General features: G+C 40.5%; 1 protein-coding gene across 5 annotated transcripts in view; it reads right to left on the bottom strand.

Moving 5' to 3' along the window:
- The window catches only part of hlcs (holocarboxylase synthetase (biotin-(proprionyl-CoA-carboxylase (ATP-hydrolysing)) ligase)), a 92,779-nt gene that overhangs the window by 55,382 nt on the left and 20,025 nt on the right, over positions 1 to 17,372 (bottom strand). For all 5 annotated transcript variants that reach the window (XR_004221203.1, XR_004221204.1, XM_004912115.4 and 2 more), the window contains exon 7: positions 1,568 to 1,839. Coding sequence is in view for 3 of the 5 variants with exons in the window: in XM_004912115.4 (XP_004912172.1) it covers positions 1,568 to 1,839 (272 nt within the window). In the remaining 2 variants the exon portion in view is untranslated. The remainder of the gene's footprint in view (positions 1 to 1,567; positions 1,840 to 17,372) is intronic.

Genomic DNA, 17,372 nt, shown 5'->3' with positions numbered 1-17,372 from the left:
ATATCTTAGTTGGGATCAAGTACAGGTACTGTTTTATTATTACAGAGAAAAGGGAATCATTTAACCATTAAATAAACCCAATAGGGCTGTTCTGCCCCCAATAAGGGGTAATTATATCTTAGTTGGGATCAAGTACAGGTACTGTTTTATTATTACAGAGAAAAGGGAATCATTTAACCATTAAATAAACCCAATAGGGCTGTTCTGCCCCCAATAAGGGGTAATTATATCTTAGTTGGGATCAAGTACAGGTACTGTTTTATTATTACAGAGAAAAAGGAAATCATTTTTGACCATTTTTTGATTATAATGGAGGATATGTGAGATGGCCTTTCTGGATAATGGGTTTCCAGATAATGGATATTATACCTGTGCATATCTTTGGCTCTCCCCTGCTAAAGGGCCTTGGTTGCCTTGGGATATTAAGGAAGCCCAAAACATAAAATCCAGCATATCTAGCAAAACCCATTTTGAGCTTGACTTCCCCTTTACAGAAAACCATCTGGATGAGAGTCAGTGTCAGGAAATACGGCCAGGTCATGAGTAACAGGGGAAAGCCTAAGAGCAGAGTGCCTAAAATACAGACAGCAATCACTGCAATGTTGTATACAAAATCAGTACCATGGAGTAAAGAGACTTCTCTGCCAGAAAATAATCGAGGGCTCTGATTCTATTCCCAGCGGCGCTCAAAGGAAAGTGCAAGGAATGTGGCGTTTGTTTTAACATTATATTCATAGGATTAACCAAGCACGAATCCTACAATAGCTCCCCAATTAGGGGACTAAAGGGTTCCTCACACGAATGCTCCGTATGCAAAACGCAAATAACCGGATGGGCGGAGCTTATTGCCCTTAGGAAAGGAGTCTTCGGTATGGAAGGCATGAACCTAGGCAACTTATATGCCTGGGGCACATTGTTATCCAATGGGTGTCTCTACACCTGCCCAGACGGCCATACACAAGTCAATATTATACAGTATCCAACATATTGTACAATCCCTTGGAACCACGTGTTATGACCTGGGGGTGTGTTTACTAAGGAGATAAATATCACCGGTGATGTTGCCTGTAGCAACCAATTAGGTTTTTGCTTTGACTACTAATTTGTAGTCGACTGTTCAAATCTTATTGCTGGTTGGTTGCTATGGGCAACATCACCGGAGATATTTATTTCCAATCTTAGTAAACACACCCCTTCATTTCTATTGTTACGGTTAACGAATGGGTGGAACACCAGGGAGTGAAGAAGAGTTGTACCAAAACATATGACCAACAATGTCATTCCATGGAGTACATAGGATCCTAAGAAGGGAGTGAAGAAGGGAGTGAAGAAGAGTTGTACCAAAACATATGACCAACAATGTCATTCCATGGAGTACATAGGATCCTAAGAAGGTCATGGGACAACCTCCGGTTGTCCCATGACCTTCTTAGGATCCTGTGTACTCCATGTACAGATCCAGCTACACAGATTTAGGGGAAAGTTGGTTTCTTTATTATATGACTGAGGTGCTATCTAGTCCATGCCGATGTTGGTTGAAGGCAACAACAATCAAATGGGCACTTACCCTTCCAGTAGGTTGAAGGTTGTGGTGGTAACTTCAGCAAAAAGCACGATTTTGCCAAGCTTGTCCGTGCAGAGGCTTTCGCTGTACCTCTCTACGCTGAATTCTTCACATGTGAAGCTTTCCGGTTGGGTTACAAGAGGTGACAGGGTTGGGCTGACGTCTATGTCGGGCTGGGGTGAAGGGCAGACTTTTAGAGACATCTTGCCAGACTTTATCAAGCCACCGCTGTCCGTTCGGGTTTTGAGCCAATGGAGAACGTCATCATAACAAGTCTATATTGGAAAATAATAAAAAAAACAGTAACTGGACATGGCACAGAGTAACTTACATTCCCGATACCTCAGAAACCAAGTACAACTCTTAAAAACCACCATAAAGCAACAGCACCCCTAGTGGGCACAAATAGAAAGCTACTGCCTTCATAATTCTACATTATTGTAAGCTCTACGGGGCAGGGGCCTCCATCCTCTTGTGTCTTTGACTCTTAACTTGTTGCAACTGTATTTATCTTGTATTTTTCTGTATTTATTGTTATACTGTGTATTTATCTATTATTATCTTAATAACCCCCTGTTTGTATTAATGTATTCTACTGTACAGCACTGCATACATAAGTAGCACTTTATAAATAAAGATATACATACATACATACATACACACATACATACATTTACAAGTAAAGGATTTTGGTTGAAGAGATGACCCCTCTTTCCATGCCATAATAATGACATATATCACTAGGGAATCGGATAAAATGGAACCCAAGGAATATTCTGAAAATGATACATCTCAGATTGGGGTCAGGGGGTGGAAACTAATTCCTCACCAGCCCCGGTGTAAACTGACTTCACCAGTGTCTGGTTTTAAGGAAAGGTAGTGTGCCCTTTTGTTTTAAAGGGGAACTTCACCCAAACACAACTTTTTTTTTTTAAAAGTAATTTCAAGTAGCTTTAAAATATACATCAATTAAAAACTGAGCAGCCTTTTCATGATTTAATGTAATAATCTGGTTTGGAACAGTTCCCTAAGCCCCGCCCCCTGTTCCCCTGCGGGTCTGGCTGACTACTTTGTGACTCAAATAAAATGTAACAGTAGTCGCCTTTCCTCAGCCTGCCTCCTCCCAATCCCACAATTCCCTGCACACGTGATGTCAATAAGGAAAGGAACATCACAGTGCAATGCATTGTGGGTTATGTAGTTCCTGCATGCTGTCTGTAAGCTGTGGAGAAATTGTTACATTACATTAACATTTATTTATAAAGCGCCAACATATCCCGCAGCGCTGTACAATAAGTGGGTTTCATACATTGGGCATACAGAGTAACATATAAAGCAATCAGTAACCGATACAGGAGGGGAAGGGAGCCCTGCCCAAAAGAGCTTACAATCTATTATTATTATTAACATTTATTTATAAAGCGCCAACATATCCCGCAGCGCTGTACAATAAGTGGGTTACATACATTGGACATACAGAGTAACATATAAAGCAATCAATAACCGATACAAGAGGTGAAGGGAGCCCTGCCCAAAAGAGCTTACACTCTACATTATTATTATTATTATTAACATTTATTTATAAAGCGCCAACATATCCTGCAGCGCTGTACAATAAGTGGGTTACATACATGGGACATACAGAGTAACATATAAAGCAATCAATAACCGATACAGGAGGTGAAGGGAGCCCTGCCCAAAAGAGCTTACACTCTATTATTATTATTATTATTAACATTTATTTATAAAGTGCCAACATATCCCGCAGCGCTGTACAATAAGTGGGTTCCATACATTGGGCATACAGAGTAACATATAAAGCAATCAATAACCGATACAGGAGGTGAAGGGAGCCCTGCCCAAAAGAGCTTACACTCTATTATTATTATTATTATTAACATTTATTTATAAAGTGCCAACATATCCCGCAGCGCTGTACAATAAGTGGGTTACATACATGGGAAATACAGAGTAACATATAAAGCAATCAATAACCGATACAGGAGGTGAAGGGAGCCCTGCCCAAAAGAGCTTACACTCTATTATTATTATTATTATTAACATTTATTTATAAAGCGCCAACATATCCCGCAGCGCTGTACAATAAGTGGGTTCCATACATTGGGCATACAGAGTAACATATAAAGCAATCAGTAACCGATACAGGAGGTGAAGAGCGACCTGCTCAAAAGAGCTTACAGTCTACAAGTTACAATTTGTAACATCAGTGTTTTAGTCCCTCCTCCCCTTCCAGGATTTCAAATAATGCAGAAAGAGAAGAACTGTTTTGCAGCTGGAGAATTCATGGTGCCAAACATTTTCCGGACCCTTCCCCTTTAAGGCCCAGAAGAAAACGCGCTATAATATTGGATTGTGTTTTGGGAAAATCGAATGTGTAGAAATGCAATCATCCCCGCGGTTGTACCAAACCCTCGCTTGACAACTAACCTAAACATCTCATTAAAATCTTAACCTTTGTGGGGGGGGGGGGGGGGGAGTAAAATAGCTATAATTATATTTATATAAATATGCCCTCCAACTGGGGAGGCTGTAGATGTGTTAGCAATAAGGGGGGGCTAACGGTAGGTAAGGAATTACACTGGTTCCCATGGGTGGACGCATTATTTTGCGGGCAAATTAGAGAGCTACGTTCCAGACGCCCCTCCAGCCTGGCGTTATTTAAAATTCCATTTTTATTTTTTTTTTGCCCTTATTTTGGATTTCCAGACTTGTACAGATTAGAGCGTAATACTGAGAATAAAACAGGGCTTTGGCTAACACTGATTTTTAATGCATGCCTTGGGATAGGGTTACATGCGCGGGAGAGGGCAGAATGCCGGCCACTTCTACAGGCGAGCGCTTCCACTGAGCTGACACTGCAGTAGCCGGCTGCAATTTGGTACTAATTTGCCTGGGTAATATTTCAAATATACCTTAAGGAGGGGGGGAAATGAGTGGAAAAAGTATTATCATTACGACAAATATATATCCAATTTGGGGGTTTGCTTTATCATTACGACAAAAATATACCCAAATGGTGGTTTGCTTTCTCTTTATTTCCCTGAAAATGTTCATTACAGCAAATGGGCACAGAGATTGTCATGAGTAGGGTTGCCAGCTTTTATCCTTTACAATACCAGCCTTTGGGTTTAGGGGGCGGGCAGTGACATCACTTGGGGGCAGCTATGACAGCATAGGATGGGGGAATGGGGCAGCTAGATGGTGGAATGGGCAGGTGGGGCAGGGCAGAAAGTGGGGGTCATTTATCAATACTAAGCAAAATTGCCCATGGGCAGTAACCCATGGAAACAAATCAAATTGTTGTATTCATGGATCTACCTGCAGCTGGCTGGAAAAAGCAAATCACTGATTGGTTGCTATGGGTTACAAATTTGCCCAGTGTTGGTAAATGAGCCCCACCATTTAAAAGGAGCTGATCAGCGAGAGAGAGAGAGAGAGAGAGAGAGAGAGAGAGAGTCAGGGAAGGGAGGGATTTACAGGTAGGGGTGCCAGGCTTACAGATTTAAAAGCAGGTATATTGCCAGTAAATTTGAAATAGCAGCACCGGCCCTAGCCAGCAATTTGCAAGCTAGGCCAATCAATACCGGCTGGGAGGCAACTCGAGTCATGAGGGGACACCCTGCTATATGTGGCACGGATAGGTCCAACAGTTAAGGGTACAGAAGGCAGTCTTGGCTACCAACAGGTGAAATGTGGTACAGGTATGGGACCCATTATCCAGAATGTTTGGCACCAAGGGTATTCCAGATAAGGGGTCTTTCTGTAATTTAGATCTCCATACCTTAAGACTACTAAAAAATCAATAAAACATTAAATAAACCCAATAGGGCTGTTCTGCCCCCAATAAGGGGTAATTATATCTTAGTTGAGATAAAGTACAAGTACTGTTTTATTATTACAGAGAAAAGGGAATCATTTAACCATTAAATAAACCCAATAGGGCTGTTCTGCCCCAATAAGGGGTAATTATATCTTAGTTGGGATCAAGTACAGGTACTGTTTTATTATTACAGAGAAAAGGGAATCATTTAACCATGAAATAAACCCAATAGGGCTGTTCTGCCCCCAATAAGGGGTAATTATATCTTAGTTGGGATCAAGTACAGGTACTGTTTTATTATTACAGAGAAAAGGGAATCATTTAACCATGAAATAAACCCAATAGGGCTGTTCTGCCCCCAATAAGGGGTAATTATATCTTAGTTGGGATCAAGTACAGGTACTGTTTTATTATTACAGAGAAAAGGGAATCATTTAACCATTAAATAAACCCAATAGGGCTGTTCTGCCCCAATAAGGGGTAATTATATCTTAGTTGGGATCAAGTACAGGTACTGTTTTATTATTACAGAGAAAAGGGAATCATTTAACCATGAAATAAACCCAATAGGGCTGTTCTGCCCCCAATAAGGGGTAATTATATCTTAGTTGGGATCAAGTACAGGTACTGTTTTATTATTACAGAGAAAAGGGAATCATTTAACCATGAAATAAACCCAATAGGGCTGTTCTGCCCCCAATAAGGGGTAATTATATCTTAGTTGGGATCAAGTACAGGTACTGTTTTATTATTACAGAGAAAAAGCAAATCAGTTTTAAAATTCTGAACCATTTGATTAAAATGGAGTCTAAGGGAGACAGGCTTTCTGTAATTCGGAGCTTTCCGGATAACGGGTTTCCGGATAATGGATCCTATACCTGTACTGCAAGTCGCCCAGGGATCTCAGAGCCACAATAACTCACTGTGATTCAATGATGTGATATTTTTGCTATAATGCTAATGTTTACATTAATGCTCCCATGTAATCTCTATCCCACTCAGTGAATATAAGGCAAGAGCCAGCTCCTCTCTCCCTGGTCTCCTCTTAAATCTTAATTCTCCCAGCACCTCGCTCTGTGTGTATCTTTCCAGCAAGAGCAATTTGTAAGCCTTTTTATTTTATACCTTTCTAAATAAAGATTCTGAGCCAGAATAAACTTGGAGATTTAGATTTTTATAGTTACTGCTACGGTTAGAGGCCAAAACTGCACGAAATGCCAAGAAAAAAAAAAGAGAAAGCAGATTCTGTGACGGTACCACTGCAGGTACGGGCAGCCCCCATGATACTGCACTACAGCAAATACATAGAGCATACCCCCCAACTGTTCCGCTTTCCACGGGACAGTCCCGGTTTTTATAGCGCATCCCGCTGTCCCGGATAGTTTAATGAATGTCCCGCATTTCCGGGACATTCATTGAACTATCAAGCACAGCAGGATACGCTGGCTGTACCCGCGACGTCGGCTTTTTCTCCTGCTCTGCAACTTGTGCGGCGGTGAAAGGCCCTTTTATAAGGTTGCGCCCTGTGGTACGTGTGACGTCATACGCATGGGGCGCAACCTTATAAAAGGGCCTGTCGCTGCCGCATAAGGAGCAGAGCCGCAGAAAAAGAAGGAGCAGCTGTGTATGGCGGGGGTTACTGTGTAAGGGGGCGGGGGGCTACTGTGTACGGGGGGGCTACTATTTATGGGGCTACTGTCTGTGGGGGCGATTGGGGGCACTTACTATGGGGGCATTGTCTATGGGGGCTATTGGGGGCACTGTGTATGGGGGCTACTGTCTATGGGGTCAATTGGAGGCGCTTTCTATCGGGGGTACTGTCTATGGGGGCACTTTCTATGGGGGAACTGTGTATGGGGGGTACTGTCTATTGGGCCATTGGGGGCACTGTGTATGGGGGGGGCAAAACTGGTACATAGTTATAACTCACTTATAACTGACTGCCTTCTCTCTATATTTGTATTTTATATGTAGGAGTTGCTATATTGTTTTCCTTAGGTAGTACAGTATCAGGGTATAGTACATTTTGTGTCTGATCCCACCATTTCAACTATATAAAAGGAGTATTTTTTGGGAAAAAGGGTGTGTGGTAATTGGGGGCGTGGCCTGCGCGCAACAAATCTTTTTGTCGCTCTTTTAATTTTTAAAATGTTGGGAGGTATGATAGAGTACGACATTCCCACAGCAATGGGCTGATTGTAAAAAACAAACTTTTCATGTTATTGGCTGGGTGGTTTGATGTTGCTTCCACTAGCAGTGCCCAATGGCACATCCAACCAAGTGCATATTATATATATTATCCCCCATGAACTCCATTTTAAAAATGATTCCCTTTTCTCTGTAATAATAAAACAGTACCTGTACTTGATCCCAACTAAGATATAATTACCCCTTATTGGGGGCAGAACAGCCCTATTGGGTTTATTTAATGGTTAAATGATTCCCCTTTCTCTGTAATAATAAAACAGTACCTGTACTTGATCCCAACTAAGATATAATTACCCCTTATTGGGGGCAGAACAGCCCTATTGGGTTTATTTAATGGTTAAATGATTCCCCTTTCTCTGTAATAATAAAACAGTACCTGTACTTGATCCCAACTAAGATATAATTACCCCTTATTGGGGGCAGAACAGCCCTATTGGGTTTATTTAATGGTTAAATGATTCCCTTTTCTCTGTAATAATAAAACAGTACCTGTACTTGATCCCAACTAAGATATAATTACCCCTTATTGGGGCAGAACAGCCCTATTGGGTTTATTTCATGGTTAAATGATTCCCTTTTCTCTGTAATAATAAAACAGTACCTGTACTTGATCCCAACTAAGATATAATTACCCCTTATTGGGGGCAGAACAGCCCTATTGGGTTTATTTCATGGTTAAATGATTCCCTTTTCTCTGTAATAATAAAACAGTACCTGTACTTGATCCCAACTAAGATATAATTACCCCTTATTGGGGCAAAATAATCCTATTGTGTTATTGTCTAAATGTTTTCTTACAGCGGTGGATTTCTCACTGGGCCCAAGGCTGCCCTACGTTGGCCACCCCAGGATCGAACACAAGCGCATCCTTTTATCTCACATACGGAGCACTAGACCCCAGTGTTTGGATGTGAGCAAGGTTCAGGTGCGGCCGGGTGTTGCAACGCTTCTAAATTTGTGCCCCCTAAGGGCCAGGCCTTTGTAATCATGCCACAATCCGAGCCTGATTTCAGACTTAAGATTTGGAGATCCAAATTACAAAAAGATCCTTTATCTGGAAAACCCCAGGTCCTGAGCATTATGACATGACAGATATGGCCTAATGCATATATATCAAACACAAGGCCCGCGGGCCAAATCCCCCCTGGCTGTTTTATGTGGACCTTCGTGAGTGTGCCTGACCATCCAGCCTGATCAGTTTCCATTTTCCTCACATAGTAACTAAGACTAAGGGGTATATTTATCATACTGTGTAAAAAGTGGAGTGAAGCATTACCAGTAATGTTGCCCAAGGCATCCAATCAGTAATCAGATTTTAACAGTAGCAAAGCATCTGATTGGCTGCTATGAGCCACATCACCGGTAATGTCTTACTCCACTTTTTACACATTGTGATAAATATACCCCTTAGTATCTTACTTAGTATATTAATAAAACATTCGGGCCGCGACTTAGCCTGTGTTTTAGATTTCGGCCCTCTTATGTGACTGAGTGTGACACCCCTGGCCTAATGCATTTGGGGCACTAATGCTTAATACACATTAAGATTTGTCTCTCTCTAATGACTAATTTCAGTGTGATTCAACTAATCCATCAAATTATCGAATTCGGTTCAGCCAGGCACTTGGATTCGGCCAAATCCGAAACCTGCCGAAAAAGCCCAGATCTTGCCTAAATCCCCAACCGAATCCCGGATTTGATGCATCCCTACTTCCCACTACATGATGGATCCTTCACTTGGCCTACACTGTAGCGGGACAGGGGCAATTCAGGTTGATATGATAAACACAGGACCCTCCTTTTAAACCACACAAAGCTCTGCGTGACTTAATTTCTAGAACAAAATTCTCTTCTCTTGATAAGAAGTGAGCAAACCCCTTGAAGCCACGTAATCCTGGCTACTTAATCCTTTCCTAACAAATCCTTTCCAACAAACCCGCCCTTCTTTCAGTGCCTTGTTAATGATGTACTTGGTCAGTTTGGTTTGGGTTTATCGTTAATCATCACCATTACTATGGTTAAATATTAAACAGCTAAATTAAAGGCTACCAAAATAGCAGGTGGGGTGTAAGCAACACAATGCCCCTCTTTGTAATGCCTCCTTTACATTTTGGTCATCTTAAATAGACGTGTGGATTCCTTTGGGTGCTTTGGGTCACTTTCCTATTGTACATAACATCAAAATACAGCAGCATAAGAGCCCCTGGGGCCCCTAAGGGCCAAAAAGGTTGCACTCATGATCAACATCAAGGCTTTCTACTACAGGTATGGGATCCCTTATATGGAAAGACCATCTCCCATATACTCCATTATAAGCAAATAATTTAAATTTTTACAAATGATTTCAGTTTTCTCTGTAATAATAAAACAGTACCTGTACTTGATCCCAACTAAGATATAATTACCCCTTATTGGGGGCAGAACAGCCCTATTGGGTTTATTTCATGGTTAAATGATTCCCTTTTCTCTGTAATAATAAAACAGTACCTGTACTTGATCCCAACTAAGATATAATTACCCCTTATTGGGGGCAGAACAGCCCTATTGGGTTTATTTAATGGTTAAATGATTCCCTTTTCTCTGTAATAATAAAACAGAACCTGTACTTGATCCCAACTAAAATATAATTACCCCTTATTGGGGGCAGAACAGCCCTATTGGGTTTATTTAATGGTTAAATGATTCCCTTTTCTCTGTAATAATAAAACAGTTCCTGTACTTGATCCCAACTAAGATATAATTACCCCTTATTGGGGCAGAACAGCCCTATTGGGTTTATTTAATGGTTAAATGATTCCCTTTTCTCTGTAATAATAAAACAGTTCCTGTACTTGATCCCAACTAAGATATAATTACCCCTTATTGGGGGCAGAACAGCCCTATTGGGTTTATTTCATGGTTAAATGATTCCCTTTTCTCTGTAATAATAAAACAGTACCTGTACTTGATCCCAACTAAGATATAATTACCCCTTATTGGGGGCAGAACAGCCCTATTGGGTTTATTTAATGGTTAAATGATTCCCTTTTCTCTGTAATAATAAAACAGTACCTGTACTTGATCCCAACTAAGATATAATTACCCCTTATTGGGGCAGAACAGCCCTATTGGGTTTATTTCATGGTTAAATGATTCCCTTTTCTCTGTAATAATAAAACAGTACCTGTACTTGATCCCAACTAAGATATAATTACCCCTTATTGGGGGCAGAACAGCCCTATTGGGTTTATTTAATGGTTAAATGATTTTTGAGTAGACTTAAGGCATTCTACATAACAGGTCCCGTACCTGTATATCAATAGGAAAGGCTGGAAATCCTATCAGGCAAAGGCTACATTGGCTTGTGAATATTGTCTGTATGGGCCACAATCTGGATCTATTTTTTTTTTTTTCAGAATATATATCTACATATATTCATATAACTGTATCTGAACCCATGGCAAAGGGCGGTAGAATCAAATGCTCAGCACATCTACTGTCTATTTTATAGTGTTATTTCATTTTATACACAACCTTTAACGCTGGGGCCACATGGGTGAAGGTGCCAACAGTGGGTAGGCGACACCCATGATATCACTACGGATAATGATCCGAAGCCCTGACCATAGGGTGGCGCTGTAAGTCGACATACAGAAGTATCTGAGCAACCTGTGAGTGAATTTGCTATTGGTCTTTATTTTTTGTTATTTAGCTTTCTGTTTAGCAACTGTCCAGATTGGTATTTCAGCAGCTATCTGGTAGCTAGGGTTTTATTCACCCTAGCAACAGGCTGCGGTGTGAATTAGAGACTGGAATATGAATAGAAGAATAAGTAATAAAAAGTAACAATAACAATAAAACTGTAGCTTCTCAGAGCAACAGTTATTGGCTGCCGGGGTCAGTGACCCCCATTTGAAAGCTGGAAAGAGGCAGAAGAGTAAAGCAAATCATTTAAAAACTATATAAAAAAAGAAATAATGAAGACAAATTGCAAAGTTGATAGGAACATAACATCCTATAACACTAAAAGTTATCTTAAAGGTGAATGGCCGCTTTAATTACAGAGAGGTCAAAACAGCCCCCCCCCCCCAGCCCAATAAATAGTCAATGACAGCTTACAGCAGATCCTCAGGCATTTCCCATAATGCCCACCTTACATAAAGCCTGGAGTATTAAAGTCGTTTTGAATTAAGTTCCCCCCCATCTTCAGGGCAATTTTTCTAATTATATTTTATGTATATATAGAAATGATTTGATTGGCCCTTAATGAAGCCAAATAACTGTGTGCCTGCATCTGTGCCTGTGTGTGCCCGACTGGCATCCAGCAGCGCCGCGGGCCTCGCTCTCCAACGAGCCTATAACGATTTCTCTACAGTTATTGAATTACACAAAATGTTCTCATCCAGTCGGCGTAAAAGGAGTTGATGGACGAGGACAATAATGAAGGATAATGTCCCCCGACGTGAGATGTGGCGCGGAGTGATGCAACACAAGTGAGAGTGATGCAGTTGTACGTGCCGAATCCCCGGGCAGGCTCCATAAGCGTGACTAGTAAATGGATGGGCTAGTGAGCAGCATGTGTGCTCTGCATGAGCTCTATTGCTTCATGGATACTAAGGGCCAGGTATCCCACTGGCAGCGAGCTGGGGAGCTGGATCCTATCACATTAGCCCCTGTCAGGCACCTATCATGTGTGGCTTTATCAAACCCACAGTGCTGCGGCAGAGAATCCAGCTCTAATCCCACTTTGGTTCTGCTGTATCATTACACAAACTAAATGTCTCCTTTAAAATAGATCATCATAATCATCTTCTTATTGCTCCGCGGCAGCCATAATGCTGCATTAATCATACGCCCCAGGGGTATTTAAAGAATGCAGGAAAGACCCAGGTCTAAAACAGGGGTATGCAATGCTCAGCACTCCAGGTGTAGTATAACTACAAGCCTTTGCAGCCTTACATCAGATAAGGTTGGAATTGTGACCTGCTCTGGTTTAGTAACACTCAGCAACCAATAGGATATTTGCTTCCAAAAAAAATATCAGGAAATGTTATCTGCTGATTGGCTTCTATGGGTTACTAGACCTGAAAATACTTATAGGAAAACTATACCCCCAGAATGAATACGTAACCAACATTGGGGACCACGAATTGGGTTGCCCAGGGACCTGGGGTTTGCTGGATAAGGGATCTTTCCGTAATTTGTGTCTCCATATCTTAATTCTACAGAAAAAAACATTTAAACATCAATTAAACCCAACAGGATTGTTCTGCCCCCAATAAGGGGTAATTATATCTTAGTTGGGATCAAGTACAGGTACTGTTTTATTATTACAGAGAAAAGGGAATCATTTAACCATTAAATAAACCCAATAGGGCTGTTCTGCCCCCAATAAGGGGTAATTATATCTTAGTTGGGATCAAGTACAGGTACTGTTTTATTATTACAGAGAAAAGGGAATCATTTAACCATTAAATAAACCCAATAGGGCTGTTCTGCCCCCAATAAGGGGTAATTATATCTTAGTTGGGATCAAGTACAGGTACTGTTTTATTATTACAGAGAAAAGGGAATCATTTAACCATTAAATAAACCCAATAGGATTGTTCTGCCCCCAATAAGGGGTAATTATATCTTAGTTGGGATCAAGTACAGGTACTGTTTTATTATTACAGAGAAAAGGGAATAATTTAACCATGAAATAAACCCAATAGGGCTGTTCTGTCCCCAATAAGGGGTAATTATATCTTAGTTGGGATCAAGTACAGGTACTGTTTTATTATTACAGAGAAAAGGGAATCATTTAACCATTAAATAAACCCAATAGGATTGTTCTGCCCCCAATAAGGGGTAATTATATCTTAGTTGGGATCAGTTACTATTTTATTATTACAGAGAAAAATTTGAACTATTTGAACCCTACTGAGCCACAAATACAACCCACAGCGCCATCTAGTGTACGAGCCTGTACATTCTCTTAAGTTGAAGGTTTGCTTCTCCCTTTATTAACAGGATATATATTCATTTAAAAAATAAAATTTGTCGGTGAACGTTGTATAAAATACTTGAAAAAAGCTTTAGCTCCTGGATGTTGCTCTGTGCTGCAACCAAATACAATAGTATAAATCCAAAAAATGGGAAAAAAGCTTCAGCAGGTTTACTGCAAAACATTTATTGTGGGTAGTGGTAAGACGCACCCTACTTCATTTAGGAAGAGATGTAAATATATACTATGAAAGGTATAAAAATTCTGAGAGGGGTAATTATTTTGAAAAACATTTACTAACAATTAAAATGGGAATTAAATTATAGAAATATATCTAATCATTAAGATAACAATGTGGGGGCCGCGGTGGGGGTCCCTTGGGGGGGTGCGAGGACTATAAAGACACTCTGGACAAGAACTTTCTTTGGACTATCAAATGTGCTTCACGGTGGCTAGGGACTGGCACACCCTAGTAGCAGTGGCCACAACCTCTGGTTTCCGGGTCACTAATTGGGGTGGGGTCAAGGGTCTAATAATGGTGTATGTGATTGTTTTTGTTAACACTTACAATAAACCATTTTCCCTTTTGCGGTACTTACTGCTTCTGACCATTGTTTCCACACTATCTTTTGCTCGAAAATACAATGGATGTTCAGATATATCTATATACAGTCGAAGCTTGATCCTATGTCTGCATTGTTTCTTAGCTACCAGTCTAACCAGTAAAATACCAGCAAAGGCTGAGCCACCTCTGACCCACCCCAAAGCCCTCTCTCTGCTCCCCCAAACCCAGCCTACACAATTAAGGCAGTCCCCTTCCTGCCCAAGCCACTCCCCCAAAACATCACGGCTCCATACTGAAATGTCACAACTTCACCCCCTCTTCCCCGCCCCCCAGGTGACAGCCAGTAAGGGCTAAAGAATAAAGTGGCAACCCTATTCGAGGTCCCCAAGTGAAACCCTCATTTTACATCCGTGAATATTACATTCACAGAAAATTACAATTTCTGAATGTGTATATATATATATATACATTTCAATTGATAATGCGCACTCCTGTATTCTTTTAGTTCATTTATTGTTACATTATAAAGTTAAAAACATGATGTTTTTAACTTTATAATGTAACAATAAATGAACTAAAAGAATACAGGAGTGCGCATTATCAATTGAAATGAATACAAGTTACAACCAGATGCAGCACCCTGCAATCGAGGATGGAGTAAAAATGTTTCATGGGAGTGCGGACCGAATGGTATAATATATATATATATATATATACACATACACACATACTGTAAAAATGACCAGCAACACCGAGATCTCTTGTGAAAAAAATGTGTATTTTTAGAAACAGCATAAACAGCGGACGTTACACACACACACACACACATATATATATATATATATTTTTTTTTTTTTTTTTATACAAATCTCCAGTTTACATCACTGAATATTAATTTTTCCCAGAACTTACTCCATATTTCTGTGGTCTGATCGCCACCCCTGGGAGAACATAAAATTGTGGTTTGAAAATATATATATATGTGCCTGTATACATTTTTCCCTGGATTTGCCAAGCTCTATTACACCCTTGAACTATCTATTCCAATAGTGATATTTAATTTTTTTCTGAATAATTCATCATGAATTCATTTTTATTTACTGAGTTTTAACACTGGATCACCATTGGGGACTAACAATTTGGTAACTTTGGAAAAACCAGTACCAAACATGATTATGACCCCACTGGCACCTAGTCAGGGTGCTAGCAGGGTGCTGTTACATTTCATCCCCCCGTCACTCTTAGGGAGATTGGTACCTGCTGCGCGAGGAGGAGGATCTGGAAGTAATCTGGCGCTCAGTAAGCCTCATCATCACAGTGTTTATTGTAGGAAAGCTGCTGGGTCAAGAGCTAAGCCCTATGTGAGAGCAAATAGATCCACATATTGATACACCCACTGCATAAGAAAACAGGGAATTAATAGAAGAAAAACATATTCGGGCCTGAAGGGTGAAAAATGTATATTTGTTTTGCCTTTTCTCCCTGTGAATGAGCAATGCTGTTCCATAATATGTTTATCCAAGTGGCAGTTTGTGCAAAGCCCAGTGTTGGGCGGAACTGGCCTCTCATATATATGACACTGTTCACGTTGCAAATAAGCGATTCTACCATTTAAAATGTTATTCTTGAACCAACAAATGTATTTGTAGCTGTAATATTGGTGTGTAGGCGCCATCTCAGTGCCTTGTGCCTGAGTCTGAGCTTTCAGCCAGCGCTACACATTAGAACTGCTTTCAGCTAACCTATTGTTTCTCCTACTCCCATGTAACTGGAGGAGTCCCAAGCCAGACTTGGATTTCTTACTATTGAGTGCTATTCTGATACCTACTGGGAGCTATCTTGCTCCCTTCCCATTGTTCTGATGATCGGCTGCTGAGAGGGAGGAGGGGTATATCACTCCAACTTGCAGCACAGCAGTAAAGTGTGAATAAAGTTTATCAGAGCATAGGTCACATGGCTGTGGCACCCTGGGAAATGAACAATATGGGAATAAGGGAAAAACAGACTACAATGCAGGATTCTGCTGGAGAAGCTCTATTAACTGATGGGTTTTGAAAACATGTTTTCCCATGACAAGTACAGGTACTGTTTTATTATTACAGAGAAAAGGGAATAATTTAACCATTAAATAAACCCAATAGGGCTGTTCTGCCCCCAATAAGGGGTAATTATATCTTAGTTGGGATCAAGTACAGGTACTGTTTTATTATTACAGAGAAAAGGGAATAATTTAACCATTAAATAAACCCAATAGGGCTGTTCTGCCCCCAATAAGGGGTAATTATATCTTAGTTGGGATCAAGTACAGGTACTGTTTTATTATTACAGAGAAAAGGGAATCATTTAACCATTAAATAAACCCAATAGGGCTGTTCTGCCCCAATAAGGGGTAATTATATCTTAGTTGGGATCAAGTACAGGTACTGTTTTATTATTACAGAGAAAAAGGAAATCATTTTTAAAACTTAGAATTATTTGCTTATAATGGAGTCTATGGCAGATGGTCTTTCTGTAATCCTAAACTCTCTGGATAATATGTTTCTGCATAAGGGATTCCATACTTGTACTTGGGGTTGCCACCTGTCTGGCCAAACAATCTGTTTTTTCTCTGGGTTTAGACTGGCCCAACAGGGCTTAGCTTCCCAAAAGCAACCCAGGGCCTACTAAGCACGTGCAGTGCCACTGACACACAAAAGATCCAACTGATATGGACAAGTCTGAATCATGACTGTTATTGGGCTGCTGACCTTCTGGGCTGGTACAGTTCAATATATAAAATACAGCATTTCTAGCCAGATTCTGCTATAAACTAGTCAGGTGGCTCATCTGTCCGTTATACAGAATTCTATCCTCGTTTGGCAAATGGCTTCAAAGCCTTTTACAGACTTGTCTGTTCCAATGGCTCAATCTGAAGCAGCCGTGCCAGAATGTGAGGGAGTATCATTGGCATCTCTTTCATTTTTTTTTTTTCCGTGTTCTTATTACATTTATAAAAACAGACATCTGTATAAACACAATAAAAATGTGTTAATGAGAAATGTGAGTTTTTCTGACACCGGCCACAAAGGCCTCTGGTGATTCTCCCATTGCAGGTACAAAGCCCAGCAGAACCCGGCTATTCACAGTCTGGCACCCCATTATGGGGGGGTGGATAAAGGCTACGTTAGTTCACAATATGTAAAGCCTGTGTCCTTTCTTTATTAAATATCCAATATTATATACTGCTCCC

This window comes from Xenopus tropicalis, chromosome 2 (genome assembly GCF_000004195.4).
Source record: "Xenopus tropicalis strain Nigerian chromosome 2, UCB_Xtro_10.0, whole genome shotgun sequence".
Taxonomy (NCBI): Eukaryota; Metazoa; Chordata; class Amphibia; order Anura; family Pipidae; genus Xenopus; species Xenopus tropicalis.
The sequence above is the reverse complement of the archived record's forward strand: the minus strand, read 5'-3'. Positions and strand labels throughout refer to the sequence as shown.